Genomic DNA, 22,493 nt, shown 5'->3' with positions numbered 1-22,493 from the left:
ATTGCTTTCTAATAGAAATATAATGTGAGGCACATACGTAATTAAATTTTTCTAGTACCTACATTGTGTGTGTGTGTGTGTGTGTGTGTGTCTGTGTGTGTGTGTACACGCGCACTCAATCATGTCTGACTCTTTTGTGACCCCATGGACCATAGCCGCCAGTCACCTCTGTCCATGGGACTTTCCAGGCAAGAATGCTGGAGCGGGTTGCCAATTCCTTCTTCAGGGAATCTTCCTGACCCAGGGATCGAACACACATCTCTTGTGTCTCCCGCATTGGCAGGTGGATTCTTTACCATTAGCGCCACCTGGGAAGCCCAGTACCCACATTAAGAGAAAGTAAAAACAAACTGGTAAAATGAATATGTTTTATTTAACCCAACATACTCATTTCAACATAATTGACATAAAAATAACCAACAAGGTATTTTACACTCATTCTTTTCATTTTTACTGTGTCACACAGCTTGCAAGATGTTAGTTTCCAGACTGGGGATTGAACCTGGGCTCTGGCAGTGAAAGTGCTAAGTATGAATCGCTAGACTGTCAAGGAATTCCCTATATTCCTTTTTTTTTTTCAGGAGATTTCCCACGTCCAAGGCTGCCCTGCAGATGCAAAAAAGATGACGTGAAGTTGGACATGGAGATAAGACTGATATATCTACAAGCCAATTGTCACCAAGGATTCTGCCACAGCCTGAAGGTAGAACGGAGCAAGGAATGATTCTTCCTTAGAGCCTTCTGTGGGAGAACAACCCTGCCAACATCTTGATTTCAGACTTTTAGCCCAAGAATTGTGAGAGAATACATTTCTGTTGTTTTAACCCACTTGAGCTAGCAGTAATCTGTTACAACAGCCCTAGGAAAGTATTACAGATTCTGGTAATTCAGTTTGGACTGGCCATATTTCAAGTGTGCAACAGCCACATGTGGCTAATTTGAATGTAATTTTAAAGCCTTTAGAGGAAAAGTCCTACATGGTCATTTTCCAAAACTTTGCTTTAGAAATGAGAACCTTTGAGATAGGTCTTAATTGAGAACTGAGGGGGTGGGCCCTCTGCCTTAGAATCATTTCTTTCTTTAACAAAATAATCTGTTACTTTTCTTAAGGGAAAGAATCCTTGATTACTCTGAGAAGACAAAACATCCCAGCAATCCACTAGGGGTTTTGCAAAATATGAAAGCTATTTTTCTTTTATCACTCCAAGCACAGAACTCACACCTAACAACATGTACCTTATTGTTTACCAAAATGATCAGTAATCGTACTCTAGCTGTAGGCTCAGGAGACATTCTCCTTTGTTTTCTACTCTCCAAAGATTGTGTAACATAGTTCTATCTTTCTTTAAAATTATGGAATAATATCTTTTTTTTTGCATTTATTGCATCAAAAAACGGAGAAAGAGTGCAGACCAATACCACACTGTTAGTGGTTCACTGGCCAGGAAAAAAGGCCCAGCAGAAAAATTAAATGATTTCAATACTCAGGACACCTCTTCAACATAAAAAGCCCTTCCTTTGTATCATCAAGTATTCAATAAGTTGCCCTGAAAGCTAGGCTGACCTGAGTAAAAAGGCAGCATATACACTAGGGGGAAAAATAAACCACTAGATTATGAATCAGAAAGTCTAGATTTCAGCTGTGCCATTGATGTCAGTCATATAACCTTGAGCGGGTCCCTGACCACTCGGGTTCTCATATGTAAAATTGGGATAATGACAATTTCTGCTCTACTTGCCTCTCAAGAGCATTTACTATGACTCTCAGGCTTTTGTGAGCATCACAGTTGCCTGGAGGAGGAACATGAACTCACCTCCAGAGGTTATGATTCTATAGGTCTGGCCTGGGGCCCAGGAACCTACATTTCTGGTAAGTTATCAGGAGTTGCCGATACTGCTCATCCACAGACTACATTTTTGAGGCCCACTGGCTTATAATACTTAATAAGATGGCAAGCCCCATGATAACAGGTACTATGTGTCAATGGATATTACAGCAAAACAGTTAGAGGTCCTGGCTTTTGAACTTGATGGACCCAGATTCAAACACTGCCTTGGACCCGTAAGAGCTCTGATTCCTTGGGCAGGGCACATAGCCCCTCATCTAGGAACGGGTTGTTCTGAGGTTCAATGGTATCCTGTACTCAAGAATGCCATACTACATCTGGCACAGAAATGCTCAATAAATGTTTACTCTTGACATTATTATTGTAGTGGTCTCTAGCCTCCAATGAGTTTGTGAAACAGATCGTTCAGCAAATATTTTATAGACTAACAAGTGCTAAACAAATTAAGGGGATTATTATGGTGGTATGGGGCTACATTGTTAACTAACTCTGTTCTTTGTACAGGTGAAATACCTGGTTGACAACACCAACGGGAGTTTTTCAGAGGAGAGAAGAATGGAAGGGTATGGTCCACTAGGGAGTCCATTCCAGCCCTTTCCACCACATGCATTAGGGACTTCTATGTGCTCCTTTATTTATCTTAATTTTTAAAACTCATTTTAAAAATCTTTTTTTTTTCCTGTCATTTTGAACTACCAGATCCTTCTCGTTTTAGAACCCTTAATCTGCAACTTGCTAGGAGTTCTGTCATAGATATCTCTACAGTGCATTTACAGTGACAGACCCCCAGATAAACGGCTCCAGCTGTCAGGGGCCTTGCTGCCAGGAGGCAGATCCTCGAAGGTGTGGCTGCTAAACATGTATATGGACGCCCACTGGCTTGTTGCTGCCGGTAATGAAAATGACAGTGATATTAATAGCAATTAACACATGTTACTAAGTGAAAATTTCTTCCTAAGTGCTCTACACATATGAGTTTAATCAACGAGGTATTTATTTTTCAGAGAAGCTTATCATATTTCTACTTTATGGATGAGGTCAAACAGCAAAAAGGTGGGGGAAAGGCAACAAATGTGCTATAAACTCTGTTATCCAACCTTCAATCACTAAAGGGTGGGATACTTGTGTGCTAAGAAGCTGACTGGTGGCATCAGCAGCAGCATCAGGGCAAAGAGGACAGGACCAATCCTTCACTTAGAGCTAAATTACATTCTTAGAGAGCACCACAATCCTAGCACTGGTGGGTCCTCAAATACAGGCTAATGACTCAGTGAACGACAAACCACAGTCACTGGTGCTTGCTCGAATCAGACACTGCACTAAGTACAAAGAACATACACATGACCTCAACTCTCACAGATAACCCAATAAACATGTATTCTGTCTATTTTATTTTATAAAAAATAAAAAGCAACTCAAGTCTTGGGGAGATAAAATAGCTTGACCACACAGCTGATAAGTGACAGGTTTCTCTCTTTCATTTCAAAGCCCATGCTTTTGGGTGGTGTTCCTGGCATGGTAGGAGACTCCACAGCTGTTCCTTCACCCATCCTCAAGTTCTGAGGAATCCTATATTTAACCAGGCATCATCACACAAGCTGATATTAAATGCATACAACATTTGGATTTTTCATCCATCTGCTTTTCTCCTTTCTTCCTAGTGTGTTTCATTCATCAGATCATTTTTTTAAGATACAACATGTCCTAGACTCTATCAGTACAAGAGTTTTATTTATAGTGAAGGCATCCGAGGCGTCCAGGCTAGCTGAGCATATCTAATGAAGCCATTAATGATTTTGCTTCAGGAGAGATCTTAAATTGAACATTTCTAATAACTTTTGGTTTGTATCACTGCTACTATCTGTCCATGCTGGTGGGGACATAAAATTGCTGCCAGTTTCTCTATTTACCTCAACATCTTCATGACTGATTAATATTTTTCGACTGAGAAATGTTTTTAAGGACTTAAATTGATATTCAAAAGGAGTTTTCTGTTTGCTGTTTATTATTTTCTGGGTATACTTCTCCCTATTCTTTTCCTAAAGTTTCTTCACTGGACCCACTGCTTTTTAATCTAGCTATTAACTTTCTTCTTGCTAAATCTTTCTACTACCTTGGCTTCATTTCATGGCCATGGTTCTGAGACAGCACAGAGGAAATAGGAAATCCATTCTTTGGCTGCAGTCAGCATGGCTGGCTACACTGGCCAGACAGTTTCTTAGAAAGAGAAACAATAAAATAAGAGTTCAGTGCAAAACTAGGCTTTGCAGTAGCTGTATGAAAACTGACATTTACTCAACTCTGTTTTGATCTTAATTGAATGCCTGTGACTTTTGCAAAAACAGAGGCAGTACTGGGTTTAATATCTGTCTAGAATTGGGAATTATTTGAAAGTTGTCTCTTCTTCTGTTTACTCTGGGGAAAATACAAGAGTTTGAGAACTGAAATACTGTTGCTGGCTATGTTGTGAGGCCAACTTTGAAACTCACTTCTGTATGCTCTGCATTCTAGTGGGGCTATATGGGCATGATAGTGATGGGGTGCTGGGATCTTTAGGGTAGATCCTAAGCTTTGCAGGAATGTGTGATTAAGGGAAAATTTGATAAGATTGTGCTTATCGAGTTCTACTACCAATGCCAACAAATACTGGGGGTTCCTACTGTGCATATATGTTCCCAGACCCTAGAAGAATAGAAAAACATCCGTAGTCTAGGAGCTTCCCTGGTGACTCAGATGGTAGAGAATCTGCCTGCAATGCAGGAGACCCAAGTTTAACCCCTGGTTCATAATCCCCTGGAGAAGGGAATGGCTACCCATTCCAGTATTCTTGCCTGGAAAATCCCATGGATAGAGGAGCCTGGAGGGCTACAGTCCATGGGTCACAAACAGTAGGACACGACTTAGTGACTAACACACACACACACACCCATAATATACTTCAGTTTAACATATAAGACACATCTTGAGCCTAAAATGCCTTCTGAGGACCACTGGACATTGCCTCCATATACTCTAATTGCACCCTGGTTTGTGTTTCTTGGGTTTCCCTGGTGGCTCAGAGGGTAAAGAGTCTGCCTGCAATCTGGGTTCGGTCCCGGGGTTGGGAAGATCCCCTGGAGAAGGAAATGGCAACCCACTCCAGTATTCAAATTTCATGGATGGAGGAGCCTAGCAGGCTACAGTCTATGGGGTTGCAAAGAGTCAGACATGACTGAGACACTTTACTTTTGCATTTCTTACTGTCACAGATTCAAGCTACACCCCTGTGATTAAGTATTCAACCAGGGCCTCCTCCTTGCTCCAATTACGAGAATGCTTGCTAATCCCAGAATATGCCTCTTGAAATAAATAGGACCCTTTCTCCACTGCCTGTCCCAGATGCAGTGGTAACAGCAGCAGGCAGCTTGTGAACAGACAACAAAATACTTGCATTTGCAGAGGATGCACTTTCTCAAAAAGAAATCATTGCTGAAGTTGGTCAACTGCATTATAGAGGTGGGAATATATTTAGCCTCTCTCAAACCAAGGCCAACTGAGAATACATCAACCATACATTTTTTTCACCCATTTACAGAGGACTTTTAAATGTCTTCACACCTCTTCCTCCATATGAACATATGAACCAGTCATTTTATTCTTTTTCTCAAATCTGCCAATATGAACAGAATCAGTAACACACAGAAAAAACACACAGGACCTATGTGAAATTTTATATTAGATGAATAAAATTTCAAGCTTAGCTCTGACCCTTCAGCATATATATCTGCCTTTCAAACCATGTGTTTAGTTAGAACTATGGTGCTAGTGGTAAAAAAAACAAACAAACAAACAAACAAAAAACCTGCCTGCCAATGCAGGAGACGTAAGAGATGAGGGTTTGATCCCTGGATCAGGAAGATCTCCTGGAGGAGGGCATGGCAACCCACTTCAGTATTCTTGCCTGGAAAATCCCATGGACAGAGGAGCCTGGTAGGCTATAGTCCATGGGGTCACAAAGAGTCAGACATGATTGAAGCAACTTAGCAGGCAGCAGACAATATTCTTAGAGTTAGAAAGGACTCTAGGGGAGTATCTGTTCAATATTCTCATTATACAGTGGTGTAAACTGAATCACAGAGAGGCAAAAATGACTTGTCCATCAGTTGGCTAATAATAAAACTAGTAAATAGTAAAACAAGTAAAAAAATTAAAACTATCTATTTGCAGGACCTGGATAATACTTCCAGGCATATTTATGTAGAGGCATGCATGCAGGTTATTGTTGTCGTTCAGTCCCTAAGTTGAGTCCAACTCTTGGCGACCCCATGAACTGCAGCACACTAGGCTCCCCTGTCCTCCACTATCTCCCAGAGTTTGCTCAAATTTATGCCCCTTGAGTTGGTGATGCGTGCAGGTACTCACATGCATATATGCAAACAGACCAATATCACAGTCAACACTTCAATAACCTCTGCCAAAATCATGTTTTCTGTCTGGTTTTGTCCTAATTACTGATGTGACCAATAATGGGCTTCTCCTCTGCTACTAATTGGTGTGTGCGTGTTTTTGGTCTGGATTCCCCCAGAAGCAGAGCCTGAAAGAAGGACCTGAAAACAGTTTATTTGGAAGATGACTCCAGGAAGTCCAGTGAGAAGGAGAAGACAGGGAGTGTATTATGGGCAACGGGGCTTCTGTCTTGCTGGGGACCTCAAAGGAACTCTGAGGAACATGCCTAGGCTTACCTTTCTGAATGACAGGCCCTGAGGCTTTTATCTGCTGAATCTCATGCCCCATGGTTTGTGGACCACACTGAAGAAGGGAGTTACTTTCTCGAAGCTCCTCTTGCTTGTGACTTTAGAGGAAGACTCAAGGCAGAAAAATACAGAGTGGGAACAGTCTATCTCTTGATGTAGCACCCCCTTTTCAAAAGCAGATATTGACAAGGGGGTGCTACACCAAGAGATAGAGTTCAAGGCACACCAACAAATTTTAATACTGCATATGTTATATCTAATTTTAAAAACACATTTATATGCTTAGAGGTGGCTGGTTCACTGCCTTAACATGAAGGAGATGGCATGCCTTGGATCCAGTGCACAGGTGGGAATTGGAGATCAGCTTTCTCTTACTCATGTCTGGTCAGTACTCAGCATTTGTTCATTTGACATATGGTTATTTATTCAGTGACTGGCACTATGTACCATGCAGTTCGGAGATGCTGGGCATACAGCCGTGACCTAAAAAGATGCAAAATGCCTGCCTTAACAAAGCTTCAGTCTGGTAGGGAAAGGTATTCGGCATAAAGACAAATAAAACACATAGCTATTCATATACTGGTAAGACCTCTGAAGAAAACGAAAGAAGAGGGGTATACAATGTTGGTGAAAGGAATTACTGCTATTTTAATTTACTTTTATTTATCTGCTGTGGTCAAGAAAAGTCTTATTGATTAGGTGGCATTTGAGCACAGATTCAAAGAAGGCCAGAGGGCAACAGATAGGGACATTCAAGGGAAGAGCATTATTAGGTAAAGGAAGAATTAGTACAGAGACCCTAAGGTCTACTTATTTGGTACTGTGTCTCATAACAGAAACTAAGTGCTTGAAACAGACTTTGCAACCTGGTGAACTAGGAACAGCATCTTGCCGGAAGGCCATTCTGATTTGCTTCACACAGCCTTTTATTTATTTAAAGATGTTTCAAAAATGTGGATAATTTCTTAAAAGTCTTTATGGAATTTATTACAGTCTTGTTTCTGTTTTATGTTTCTTGGTATTTGGTATTTGGTATTCTTGGTATCTTGCGGCCGCAAGGCATGTGGGATCTTAGCTTCCCAACCAGGGATGGAACCTGCAACCCCCTCCACTGGAAGATGAAGTCTTAACCACTGAACCACCAAGAAGGTCCTCATACAGTCTTTCAATTTTTATTTTAAAATTAATTTGAATTGATTGGCAACAATAATTAGATTTATTCATAAAAGCTAAAAACTGGGAGACCTGGCATATAGGAGCAGAGTGGGGCACCAGTTGGCACGTTAATAGGACAAGTTTTGTCCAGTTTCTCAAAGTCACCTATACTGCCTGTTGTCAGAAGGAGTCAGTGTGACCTTAAGAATGCTTCATTCATTTACTAGCTTCCTTGTTCTTCTAAGTAGTAGGGTTATGAGCTCCCTGTTTAAATTAAGAGGGAGAAAAATAAAACTCAATTTTGTAGAGACTGAATTTTCAGACTACTAAGCATCAATAGTCACATTTTGTTTTAAATTGTTGTGAGAGACTGAGTCTAGCTTTGTAAGAGAGAACACTGTCCTTGTACCATAAATTACTAATCAATTCCTTAAATAATTAGCAGACCTTTTAAGGTGCATCTCGTGTAGGAGAAACCTGTGTATTTATTTGGATCTTCTACCTTGTTTAGGAAAAAAGATCACACAAAAAAAGCATATTTGAGATTCAGTAATTATGATAAACATAATTGACAAACTGTTTTCCTTGCCAAAAACTAATCAAGAAATACACAACTAAGAAAGTTAGAAAAGGAAAAGAAAGAGCAGTTAAAGAAATCTGTTCAGAATTCAGTGTCGAGTACTATGTAAATTCATGAAATCAAGACAAATAGCAAGAAAACAAAAACATTAATTAATGCTTGACTTTACCTACACTGAAGAAGGCATATGGTAAGGGAATATTAATGCCATGTAAACCAGTTCACAAAAGACTCACCTCAAAAAATCAATATAATGATTTCCTGCAAAAGGTTAAGTGCATAAAAAAGATACAGGTACACATCTTGGGTGAGAATTTCTAGTTTTTCTAAAACACCACTGAAGAGATTAATGGCTTCACTGGTTTTTAACCCTTTGATTTCTTGTTATCTACTGTGTACAGTGGGTTAATTTGACCACAGATTGCTATAATCAAATACTGAGACACTGATTCATGATCTTGTACTTTAAAGTAGACGTTTATCTTAGAGTCAGGAGAAGTTAGAGACAGATTGTCCCAGTTGAGGACTTTCAGGAGGATCAAGGCTCATGAAAAGACTGGAGAAAGGAAGTGAGGCACAGAACCTGAGGCATCTGCTGTGTGGTGGACATTTAGCTCCTGAGCAGATGAGGGTGAGAAGTAATATTTCTAAAAGAGACAGCTAGATGCCAACAGGACCATAAGCAGGGAATGGTGAGGATGCTGTAAACCTAACTAAGGAAAGAAGTGCAGGCTTTGAAGCTAGGGTTTTCTAAAGTTTCTAAGTGGATGGCGGTTCACATTTAGAAAAACCTAGGAAGAATGATAAGCCTAATATTATATGCCACAGCGGGAGAAGGCACTGGCAACCCACTCCAGTACTCTTGCCTGGAGACTCCCATGGATGGAGGAGCCTGGTAGGCTGCAGTCCATGGGGTCACGAAGAGTCGGACACGACTGAGCAACTTCATTTTCACTTTTCACTTTCATGCATTGAAGAAGGAAATGGCAACCCACTCCAGTGTTCTTGCCTGGAGAATCCCAGGGATGGGGGAGCCTGGTGGGCTGCCGTCTATGGGGTCGCACAGAGTTGGACATGACTGATGTGACTTAGCAGCAGCAGCAGCAGGAAGAATGAAAGCCAAAATTTAAAGAGTAATTTACAATCATACACTAAAGAAATCAATGAGAAAGCTACAAGACTGAATAACATGTTGGTCAAAACTATGGAATGTGGAGTTAGTCAGCTCTGAGACTGAACCTTATTAGCTCTACCATCTCCTAGCATGGTGACCTTTGATGAGTTTCTTAAGTTTTTAATGGTTTAGTAATAATATTAATAATAACAGTGATAAAAATAGAGTAAATACTTCTTAGTGATCATGAGATAATGAAATAAAGTACACTGAGTGCTTAGTGCAGTGTCTGGCATGCATAAGAGATCCACATACAGGATTACTACCATTACTACCTTTAATTACACAGTAATCGCGGTAATTTACTGTAATCCATGGATGGAGGAGCCTGGTGGGCTGCAGTCCATGGGGTTGCGAAGGGTCGGACACGACTGAGCGACTTCACTTTCACTTTTCACTTTCATGCATTGGAGAAGGAAATGGCAACCCACTCCAGTGTTCTGGCCTGGAGAATCCCAGGGATAGGGGAGCCTGGTGGGCTGCCATCTATGGGGTCACACAGAGTCGAACACGACTGAAGTGACTTAGCAGGAGCAGCAGCAGCTGTAAGTCAGTACGGCTCTAGAACTCAGCTAATAGACTTCTGTGTCTTTCTTGCATAGGAGCATATCCACAGATGTTAACACTGTTCTGTTTCTCTGTAAGGTACTCAGTAACATTATTTGAATGAATGCATGAATCAAGTTAAGTGATGACTAAAAAAGTCTCTTTTATTTTATGGTATAAAAACATAAATATATTCCAGGTATCTGTCTTGGACTTGACACTCTGAATAACAAAACAGATCAACTAGTTTTATTTCAAAAAGACATGGAAAGACTCCCACAATCCCAACCTGGAAACCAACTCTCAGTGCATACTGGACATAGGCCGCATCAGCACTGAGTTCTGTATGTCAGCTAGCAGGCTCCTATCTTCCAGAGAGCCAAGAAGGTAATAAACAGCATGTCTGAACTTCTCAAAGCCCTTGCCTAGCAGCTGGCCATGAAAGTATGGTAAAAGCCTCATGTCTATGCTTATGGCTCCTGCTAAACCATAGGTGTACTCAAATGAAAACAAAGGTATGAAAGGATGGTGTGATATCAACAAAGACATTGAAAGCGTCATCCAGATAAAGTTCCATCCACTGACATCAAAGTAGGCAATACACAAGACTAAGCAGCTTTATTGCCCAATATCTCTGTACAGTTGAGTGCTGGAATGAGCAAAAATAACAACTTTCAAACCAAATAATAGCTCAAACAACTCTAAAAGGACCAGACAGACAGGCGAAACATCAGTGTCTAGCTCTGGATACAACACCATGAAAAGAGGCGCTAAAAGACCATCAGGAGAGTACATTCAGTGGTGTCAGCAAACGCTATGTCATAGTAGCGTGTACTCTTACTATTTTATCATTGCCATCTAAAGTGAAGGCCCACTTTTGAATTAGTGTGAAATACAGTGGCATTTTTAAATCAAAAAGTTTTCAAATGACACTCTACCTGCAAGGCACAACATGAAGGATTGCAGTACCAGCAGTTCCCATGGCAACCTCATCTTCAGTTTCCGAGGTCAAAGGAGTTTCAAGTCCAATAACAAGTGAATAGAATGGCTGCTTCTTTAAAGTTGTGTTCAACCTTTAATCTGTGGAGGAGAAGAGACATGACAATGAGATCTGGGAATACTTCTCCTTGTGGTCTCTGCAAATTTACTGAATATGAATAAAAGTGACTTTTGGAAAACTACTACTGAAAAAGAGAAAGCATGTTAAATTTTGAATATGAAGCAAATAAGCCTCTTTTCCTTCTTCCCAATGATACTGGGGTAGAGACTGGGGCAGATAGATCCCTGTGGCTACTGAGTGAAGGTAAGAACAGCTTCTGATTAGAAGAGAACCAACCCGAAGGCAGGGGACTGAATTACGTTTTATAAGTTCCTTTCCAGTCCCTTAATATCCAGGTGCTGTGCTTTTTATTTTCCAATTAATAATATACCCAAAATAGTGAATACAGAAGAAATGTCATTGAACAGAATAGGACCTGATGGACCTTAAGGAGAAATTCTGAAGTCTTAGAATGGAATTAAATGTGTGAAAAATAAATAACCACCCCATGATTTCAAGTATTTTTCCCCCAATACTCTATGTTTCATCCCTAAAACACAACAGAAATGTGCAGCTCCAGTGCCTACAGACAAAAATCCTACCAACTATGAGTAGCTATCTACTAGGTTCTTTTGTACAAATCCAGGGCATGAGTGAGAACAGCAATTCTTCTGTTAGCCAGGAATCTTAGAACAGGAAAACTCCATGGTGAAGAGAGGCTACTTGTTCTGTGTACAATCTACATAGCAGGAAAGTGGATGGGCTAAGCAGGAGGCACTCATGAGCCCTCAGAAGGGCACAGGCTTGTTCTGTTTGAAGGGGCAGGTACCCCTCAGCTCGTGCTGATGGCCAACATGAGGGGTACAAACCCAGGGTTGCAGAGGCATTTACAACTTATCAAAGAACAGTTGAAAATACTAGTATTTATTTTGAAAATCTCCCAAGTTTTAAATGTAGGAAATCAGTTCACAGTATTTTTTAAAATGCCGAGGGAATCAAACAAAGCTGAGCTGCCTTTAGGTGCCAAAGTTTTGCAACATGACCTCAATAAAACAGAATCCACACTGTGCTTGGCTTGTTCTCATTCACTCATCCCTTCTCCCGTCCATCGTGCTTGGCTTGTTCTCATTCACTCATCTCTTCTCCCGTCCATCCTGCGAGCCAGTCATGGATTTATGCATCTGTGGAGTGCCTTTTGCTTGCCAGACACTAGTGAGGCATGGGACCTGCCAAAACAGAGATCCCAGCTCTAGCTCTAGGGATCTCCTACTCCAATGGGGTACAAGCTCCCTACAGTTTCATAAAACTGCAACACGACATGCCATTGTGAAGGAAAGGAGGGACATTTCTGGACTTCATAAAGGAGATGAGCTCCCACTGGGATTTGAAAGATGAGCAGAATCCTTCTTCCTATTCATCATTTAATCGAATAAACGAGAAATTTAAGGAACCATGAGACACATTCTCTTTACAGCTTAGGTTATAACAAGTCACAGGGTCCTGGGTATTTATCCCACAGAGCCTCCCTCCCAAGCTTGTTTCAAAAGACTCTTCTTAGTTAAGTAAACGAAACCTCTTTGAAAACCACACAGCACCATACAAATGCTAGATATGATTACTACTGTATCCCTGAGATTTTCTTTTTTAAGCTGATGATAACCTGAGGCTTCTCATCTCACTGCCACTTATCAGGAAAAACACAGACGGAACACAGGTTTACATGAGAACATGGACCAACACAAGCTCGTTAATCAAGCGCTCTTAGCATTAATTGATACCATGTGATCACTTAGAAGCCTTTATGTTTACCAGGAAGCTTATAGAAAGTGAAGAACCATCATTAGAGAACTCTCCTGTCCTTTGTGCCCTTAAATAGCTCAGTTTCTGATAAAACCAGACTAGATATGTTGTGAAGACAAAAGGGACTCTTAACTTCTGATCTGCTGATGTGGCTGAAAAGCAGGTTGTGTCTCTAATTGGATATGTTGAAATACTCTTCTGACATGCATGGTGATTAGGCCATTTTAGATAAACAGGATGTGCTGATCAATGAAAACTATTAATGTTTTTAGCAAATGATCAGGTTATTAATAATTAATTTTGTGAGGGAAATGTCATCTCAGACCTGGGGATTGATCTACAATGTTAAGCAGTTTCTTGAAGCAATTAAAATTAATTTAGAAAATGTATCCAATTATACCATAAAGATTTGATTCATGATAGGATGCTGTTTACAGTGCACGTTCTGTTAAGAGCTGTATATTTTTAAGGATGAAGGATTTCAAGAACCCGATTGGCATTTATTTACCTCTCAGTAGGTAAGGCTCACCTTCACTAATCAGAAATAATGGGGCAGTTGACAGTAATTTGTCTGGTGGGCAGTCTTAAGTAGAGAACTGGGTTTTCTGAAGGGAGGTGAAGATTCATGAATCTCATGTGGGGCTGTGGTGCAGGATACAAAGTTTTGTAATTTCGGTTTTCTGCCAGAACCAGAAAGCAAGCTGTGGGATGAGGCGAGAGTTATGGCAGTCATGGATCTTCCCTGCAGCTGAGAGCTCTCTCTGGTTTATCCTAAGGTGGTTGTAGCAAAAGGTAGTGTACTCAGCACTAACGGTGGGACCTTGACCAAGAATTAGACTCGTAAATCCTGGGGAGGAGGCCACACAATGAAACAGGACTGGAGAGCTTTTGCTGGCAGAGCCAGAAGGAGATGAATAATTGAGAATTCCACAGTGTATCTCTACACAGAACTCCACAGAGCAAAACTCCTCTAGCCTCCAACTCTTCAAACAATTCATATTCCAACAGTCATGCTGAAGAACTCAGTATATAGTGTTTAAGACAAATCATGATTCAGTTCTTCCTTACATGTCCTGGTTCTACATATAGGGTTTAATCACATAAAGATTAGTTTTAGCACTCTACTAAATTAAAAATCTGCTGGTATCCAAATAGTTCTATTTCAGCTCTATGAATAAGCAGATGTGCTAACTAGGGGGCAGAGGCAGGGCTAGGGGTTGTATGTGCAGAGAGGTAAGAGCCCTGCCCTCAAGGAGCTCACTGTTAACTTGGCAAAAAAGGCGTTTAAACCAGTCATTGTATTTCAGTGATTCACATGATAGATCTATGAAGGACAAGGTGCTAAGGATGCAAAGGAACATCGTCTAACTGAGCCAGGGGATGGGGTAGGGCAGGGGCTTCAAGAATGTTCTCCAGGGACTTTCCTGGTGGACTAGTGTTAAAAATTCACCTTGCAATTCAGGGGACATGGGTTTGATCCCTGACTGGGGAACTAAGATCCTACATATCTTGGGGCAACTAAACCCACATGCTTCACAGCCACAACTAGAGTCCCTGCACTGCAACGAAAGCTCCTGCATGACACAACTAAGAACCAACACAGCCAAATAAACAACAAATAAATACAAAAAAAAAAAAAAAAAAAGTTCTCCAAAGGGGCTAATAGTTTGAACTGAGTCTTAAAGGATAAATAAGAGGGAGGAAGGAAATGCCAAGTCAAGTGACACGGACATGGAAAATGAAAATTTAGAGAGTGTTCAAGTTACTGCAAAGCAAGATAATGGAAGGAGCAAAGTGGACAGACTCACATCTGACACTACGCTTGAATCTACATTCTCTAGCAGTGTGGCTCATCTGTAATGACAATAATACCCATGTTGCTGTTCAGTTGCTAAATGATGTCTGACTCTTTGCAACCCCATGGACTGCAGCACACCAGGCCTCCCTGTCCTCCAACTATCTCCTGGAGCTTGCTTAAGTTCATGTCCAAAATACCCATAATGCAGGCTTATTGTGTAGTCTAAAGAGAAAGTATGGAAGGCACTGAGGACAGGACCTTGACACTTAGTAATCTCCCTTGTTAAAGATAGTACACCACCACCTAAGCCACGGGCCTGATCCCCAAAGGATGTTGACTATATATTAAAGACTGTGGAGAATTCTCTAGTGATCCATTGGTTAAGAATCTGCCTTTCAATGCAGGCGAGGCAGGTCTGATCCCTAGTTGGGAAACTAAGATCCCATATGCTATGGGGCAACCAAGCCCATGCGCCACAACTACTGAGCCCATGAGCTCTGGAGCCCACATGCCACAATTACGGAGAAGCCTGGGCAGACAAAGAGGAGCCCTCATGCAGATCTCACGTGCCACAACTGAGACCCTATGCAGTTCTCCACCCTCACCTTCCCTGGCCAGAGAAAAGAGTTGAATATGAAGATTAGGAGGAGGATGGGGATGATTTTAAACAGGGGAAAGTTCTGAATATATTTGGTTTCCCTGTATGGGGATCTGCTTTACATGTAACCCCCAGAATCACAGAATATCTAGTCCTGCCCTTTGCCTGTCTCCTCTGGTCAACAGGGGATCTGCGTCTCTAAATACTAAGTATGTTATTTTTCACAACCTCATGTATAAAAACACTAGATTGGAATTAAGTTCTTTCTTCCAGGTTTTGCCACTAGTTATCAATTTTGGAAAGTCACTTAATCTTTGTAAACAGACTTGCTTGTCTACAGTTTGGGACTCAAACCATGAACCCTGTCTTTTGCACACATGTGTTGTAAACTTTACCCAATTTATGTTTTAAAAGTAAATCTCCATTATTATTATTATTATAAGTTCAAATTTCCTCTCAGATTGTAAACTTCATAAAGGTAGGAATATTTGTCTTAATCATTGGTATTTAAGAGGCTCATGGGATAGTACATGGCACAGAGCAGGAAATCAATAAACAGTGTCAGAGAAAGAATAAATTTAGCTAACATCTTTCATGTGTCTACCATGTGCTTTGATATTCCCTTTTCATTTAACCTTCATAGCAACACTTCGGGGTCAGATGTCACTATCCTCTATAAAACTATAATACTGGAAATTAGACTATGAGAGTCTACGGAACTTGTTCAAGGTCAAACATCTCTAAATCAACAGAGCCAGTGTTCAAATCTATGTCTTCCTACTTCATACTTCTCTTTTCTAACACATGGACAGAAATGTAAGTAAAGTGATGTGTCTTTCATATAATGACATAAAGTTCTGATGCTGCCTCTTTTCTAACTCTGCTTTTCATGCTGTTCTGCAGAAACAGAAGCCAGCATCACTGATCAGAGGTACACAATCTGTGTGATATTCATAATATAAAGTGGAGCATGGGTTTTAGAGCTGAGACTTTGTTAGAAGACCATATTTCACTAGTGTCAATTCATAATTCTTCTTGTCAAGAACACAACTGTGAAGTTTTTCTCCCTTTAAGTGTAAAAACAACAAGAATGATTATTTTCTGGCTAATTACTATTTAGAATGCAGCCATTCTTAAGGCAAGAATGTTAAAAATGATCATCCACAGTTCCCAGTGTATAGCTGAGCATTTTCTAATTCTAAAATTAACTAATAAGGGGTGCAGTCAATCATAATGGCAAGAAAGCAGTGAGCAGAACTGAAAGCAAGACAGAAATTCAGCTTCCTCAGAAAGCCAGCTGTCAATCATTTCAAGGGAAGATGGTATGTAGTCAAATCTTAATATTCAATCAGTCAACACATATATTTGAGTGCTCATTATTCACATGGCTATATGCAGAATGCAGAGTCAAGGTCAAGGTCTCTATCCACAAGGGCATGACAATTCAGCTGGGTAGAAAAGATTACTGATTATATAACTTAGTTTGTATACCAGCTTAGTGGTATAGATACTCTATACTGTGTATCCTACGGTATCTGGTCTACAGGTTTTTCTTGGACAATGAAAATTAATATCAATCAAATTAGCTTAATACATTGTCTCCTTGCACCAGATTTTTACTCTATATTCTACAAGAAACATATTTCCACAACTGTTTCTTTGAGATCGTCCCTGCTTCAGTGGACAGTGCAATAAGCAGTCTGCCAGGAAGGTGAGAAAATGTGTCTTGCTTGGTTTCTCTTTGAATAGCGTGTCCCAAGCATCTTAAAATATGAAGAGAATAGTGTAAAGAAGATATAAAATGTTTGAATAATACATTTGGAAAACTGCATCAATTAACCAACAGGTAGGCATACATGAGATGTACCATCTTATATAGATGGTACTCACCTACTCAATAGCTGATTGGGACTATTTCCATCATAAGATCATATTACAGAGGACTTTGAGGAACTACAGAGGATCAGCTAAGGTAGACAATTACCCCTATTTTTAAAGGCTTTCTAGACCATGTGGTGTCTGCCACTTGTGGCAATTTTAACCAGAAATATAATGATTATATTAATATTCACTCTGGCATAAAAGCAGAGTCAACATCTTATCAATTCAGTCATTGAAGGACATCTTTTACACATTTTGAGTGCCAAAAGATTCTACACACTAATTTTGAAAAATCTCTTATTAAAGTTTCTTAGAGTATATATGCACTATTACTTTTTCAACACACTTTCTCCTTATAAAACCTTACTCTACATTGATGTTAGACCTTTACACTTTGCTACTCAGGAGACCATCTTAAAAAAAAATAAAAGTATTCCAATAATCACTGTGCCATTTCAAAAGATCACAGGATTGAGATTCAGAACAACGTGGTTCCTAGGTCAGTCCTGTTATTTACTTGTTGGGCAAGTTTCTTTACCAATAAAAGGAAGATCTAGATCAGGTTGCTTCTAAGAATCACTGAAGCCCTGATGCATCATATATCAGAGAAAGGGTGTGCATTCAAAGGATTTAATCTGTCAAATGAACAGTGGTCAGTATGTCTTTGCCATAACCAATTAGACATCTCACAATTTCTCAGATGACACCATCTTCTCACACATCAAAGTTGTTTGAGATACTGATACATTGCTTTTAAGTTCTGTGTATGGTTCCATTACTGCAATTTAATACCCAGCCATAAATACATATCTACTATTCATAGTCTCCACCAGGTAATCACTTACTGTACAACTTTCCAAAGTTGTATTTACTTTTTACTTTTATTAAAGTGATTCATAAACATAGCTTAAACACTTCTACTCCCTGACACAACTTCTTCCCAAGGAAAACAAGTTGCCTTTCTGGCAAGTATCTTAATCTTCATAAAAATGCTTATACTACTATTTCTCGATTTGGGGATATTATATATATTAGTTTCTTTTATAAATGATGACAATTCAATTTCCTTTTATAATCACTCCCAATGAGAGATGCACATACATAAACATACACACAAGTACCTGGTTCCACTTTCTTCCAAATTTAGCTACATAATTTAATTTGGTTAATGAATTTTCAACTAAGGCCCAGAGTATACTAATATTTTCCTTTTTGTAATAGTTAGATTTTTAAAGACTTAAGAATTTTCTATTTATTTGCTTAGTTTTCTAAGTATATATCACAAATTCACCCTAAACATCTTACCATGTATAATGTTTGCATTATGTTCAAATACACATTGCAATCCCTCGGTTTGAATAAATATTTATTTAGGAACATGTACATACTGAACACTTTTAAAATTCAATTGAAAAATGAACAGATATACTTTGTGGTGTTCTAGCATCATTTAGATAAAAATAGAAAAGCCTTGTATTCAAAGATTCAATTATATATATTATGTATACTATGCAATTATCCATATATGAAAGATCTATTTGTGAAAGTTTCCAGCTCAATATATGTAATTTATAAGCAAAATAAAAGAATGTGTGATTAAGCTATTAAACAATTCTGGAGGCAATGCCATGGTAGAACGTAATATGAAATAACTAAGGAAATGACAAATAGACATCACAAAGCACGTATTGCATGGTAGTCACTTCCTAAGTATTAACTCATATAATCTTTAAAACAACTCTTTAAGGGAGAAAACAATATTATATTTAAGGGGTAAGTACATTGTCTTTAGTTAGAGCTGATAAGTAATGGAGACAGGACATAAACTCTGAGTATTTTTCCCCACAAGTTTACTGAAGTATATTTCACATATACGAGTATGTATTCTTCTTAGTATAAAGGTTATTGAGATTTCCAAAATTTATGCAGTCACGGGAACTTCCCTGGTAGTCAGCGGTTAAGACTCCATCCTCCTAATGCAGGGGCCCAGGTTTAGTCCCTGGCCGGGAACTAAGCCTCCACTTGCTGCAACGAAAGACTCTGCACGCCACTCAAGACCCAGTGCAGACAAATAAATAAACAAAAATTAAAAAAAAATATTTTAAAAATTATGCAGTATATCACCCCTACCACCAACAAGATATAGAATATTTCCATCATAGTAGAAAGCAACCCTGAAAATTGAACTTCATAGTATAGATGTTTATCCACACTACAGAAATTCTCCTAAATACTGAATACTATAATACAGGCTTATTAGAAAAACAGGCAATTGTAATGTAAAAGATACACGGCACTTCTCTCTTATTTAGTCTGCTTCTCAGTTACTTTATTTTTGCTTTAGAATGTATACTCTCAGTACAAAAAAAGGACAACAGAAGTAGATCATAACAGAAGACAGAAAAAGACTCGACACCTCCATGATTCACTTCCCAGGCCTGGGGAAGACAATGCTAACAGAGCATGGTACTTTCTCCTGCTTAGCCCAGGGGCAGTCCCAGAATCCTTTCCAGACAGCATTTCAAATAGACATGACAAAATTAACATGGTTTAAAAAAAAAAAAAAATCAACATGGTTTGCAAATTAACACAAACGAGGTTTTAAATCCCATATCTACCATTAGTTGTTGACCTTGGGCAAGTCATTTAACCTTGGTTAGCCTTACTTTTCTCTTCGGTGGGCTTCCCTGGTGACTCCTGGCAATGCAGGAGACGGGGGTTTGATCCCTGGTTCAGAAAGATCCCCTGGAAAAGGGAATGACTACTCACTCTAGTATTCTTGCCTGGGAAATCCCATGGACAGAGGAGCCTGGAGAGCCACAGTCCTTAGGGTCACAAAGAGTCAGACATGACTGAAAGACTGAAACACTTTCTCTTCAGCAAAGTGACAGTGATGATTCAGCGTTGTTGAAAGCAATGTAAGAGAAAATCTCTTTAGCGGGATTCTACTAAAAAAATTGAGCATAACTTTGAGAAGGCAAACTTTTTGGGAAATGAAGATGGACAAGCAGTGGAAGAATGTGGCTTTAGGAGAGACATGGATGCAGGAAGCTCACTGTGCCAAAGAGGAACAACTCATAACCCATAAGATTCCCTCTTGAGCATCAGAGGAGAATGCATGGAGGAACTTGGGTGGCTTGGGGGAGCTGATCCTGCCCAGAGACTACAGTTTTAGTTTTGCTTTCTGGGTATTGGGTAGTAAACTTTGCAAATTTTCTTAAGGCTCCTACCAACAGAACAGGAAAGAAGGGTTTTTAGCAACCATCTCACGTTTGTTTTCCTTCTGCCCACTGGTGTGCTGCAGAGTGCCAATTCTGCTTAAACTCCCAAATAAATCACTGTTAATGAAGCATGTTGCACATACAGACAGCAACAGGCATTTTTTAATCACCTAAACCAAAGAAGAGCTAAAGGTAAGCACAAAACACTCTAATACCTAATATATTAGGTGTCAGATTTTAAGTGGCAAGAATCGTACGACTTTCAGTGCTTTTACTTGGATGCACTTAGTGGGGAAGTAAAGCTACCAGTATATTCATCATTATGCACAGCTTGCCAATTGCTTGGACAGCCAAATCAGATAACTGGGAGCCTAAAAGAGAGTCTGTACCTACTTAATCAGAAGTAGAAATAAGTGGGCAAACATACACGCACACATTATGACAGGCTATACAAACAAACAGGCTAAAATAATTTACACTCTGTCCTTCACTCCCAAGTCATTAACTAAATTTCTACTAATTGACATGCCACATAATACAGAAATGAATGTGACAGGTACAGTCTGCCCTCATGGAGCTTGCTTTATTCTACTGGCTGGGTAAAGGGCTCTAGAGTTTTGGAACAGTGGACAGCCAGTAAAGTGTGCCAGTGTGACCCAAGACTGTATATGACCTTTGGAAACAGACTAGGTTCAAATACTGGTTTTCTGTATCAAATGCACAAAATGTTTTGTTAAAGCTATTTGGATGTTCCAATTTTTTCATCTATATGACAGATTCACTGCTGCCTATATTAGAAGTACATAGGGAAGTATGTGAACAAATGCACATAAAATGGTTAGCACCATAAAATCTTAGCATGGACTTTGTCTCACTTAGGGGAAACTTAGAAGTCTCCTTTCTTATCGTGGAGTATGGGGACATGAAATTACCTTTCAGTGAAATGGTAAAACAGGATTTCTATCCATAGCTTGCCAGCTCATATGATGGTAAACAAACTGTACATTCCAGATCCTGTGCTATTAATTTATAGAAATATATAGCAATATTCATCTAAATAATCTTTGTTGAATAAATGCAATATGTCCGGCACGGTGCTAGGCACTGGATGTCACAGTAAAGTAGATCCTGTCATCATGGAACTTGCCTTCTAGTCCACTTTCCAGTTTATTTTCCCATGGAGATCATTTTCTTGAAGAAAAAGCTAAATTCCTGTAAACATACCTCGGTATCATTGTCTTTTAGACAAGGTCTGCAAGCAGATGTTAGGTGATTTCCAGATGATTTGACAAACTCTTTTGAATTATTCTTTGGCATAGCACAGTTTTCCAGAAATGCGCTGCATATTATATAAAACTATTTAAGCAAGTGCTCACCTCCTTACTTTTTTTTTTTTTTTTTTTTGCACTCAGATCTATCTGTATCTTGGGCTTCCCTGGTGGCTCAGATGGTAAAGAATCAGCCTGCAATGTGGGAGACCTGGGTTCTATCCCTGGGTTGGGAAGATCTCCTGGGGAAGGGCATGGTAACTCATTCCAGTATTCTTGCCTGGAAAATCCCTATGGACAGAGGAGCCTGGGCAGGCTATAGTTCATAGGGTCACAGAGAGTCAGACACGACTGAGCGACTAAGCAGAGTACTATCCATCAGTATGCAAGATGGTAGAGAAAGGTAGACAAAGAAAACGAGGGGTTTTTTTGTTGTTCTTTTTTCTTGAGGACTTACTATGTCTGTTACTATCCAAAGATGTTACATGAACTATCTAATCCTCACAATAACTTAAGGAGAGAAGTATATGATTATTCTCATTTGTCAAATAAGAAAGTGAAGCTTGGGGAGGCAAGTAAGTCAGATACTTCTTTGGTATTCCTTCCACTGCTTTCGGCTAGACCTGTAAGTGCCCAATTTCCCCTTAGCATATTGTGTCAGGCCCAACAGTAGGGACATTCCAAAAGGAAAATAGAGGAGACAGCTGATAAACCTCTGTGCAAAGGCTGCCTTTCTCTGCATTGGTGGGGATTCTTCATCATCAGACACAAACTGATGAAGCTGATTTATTGCATAAGGATTCAGAATCGTTGGCATGCCAAGGTACAGTTTCCTCCCTTACAAGAACAGCAG

General features: G+C 39.7%; 1 protein-coding gene across 7 annotated transcripts in view; it reads right to left on the bottom strand.

Moving 5' to 3' along the window:
- Positions 1 to 22,493, bottom strand: part of CNTN4 (contactin 4) — a 1,026,598-nt gene that overhangs the window by 517,595 nt on the left and 486,510 nt on the right. For all 7 annotated transcript variants that reach the window (XM_027522789.1, XM_027522788.1, XM_027522787.1 and 4 more), the window contains one exon: positions 10,974 to 11,115. In XM_027522789.1, the coding sequence (XP_027378590.1) occupies positions 10,974 to 11,028 (55 nt within the window). In that variant the 5' untranslated portion in view covers positions 11,029 to 11,115. The remainder of the gene's footprint in view (positions 1 to 10,973; positions 11,116 to 22,493) is intronic.

Source organism: Bos indicus x Bos taurus, chromosome 22 (assembly GCF_003369695.1).
Source record: "Bos indicus x Bos taurus breed Angus x Brahman F1 hybrid chromosome 22, Bos_hybrid_MaternalHap_v2.0, whole genome shotgun sequence".
NCBI classification, from domain to species: domain Eukaryota; kingdom Metazoa; phylum Chordata; class Mammalia; order Artiodactyla; family Bovidae; genus Bos; species Bos indicus x Bos taurus.
The sequence above is the reverse complement of the archived record's forward strand: the minus strand, read 5'-3'. Positions and strand labels throughout refer to the sequence as shown.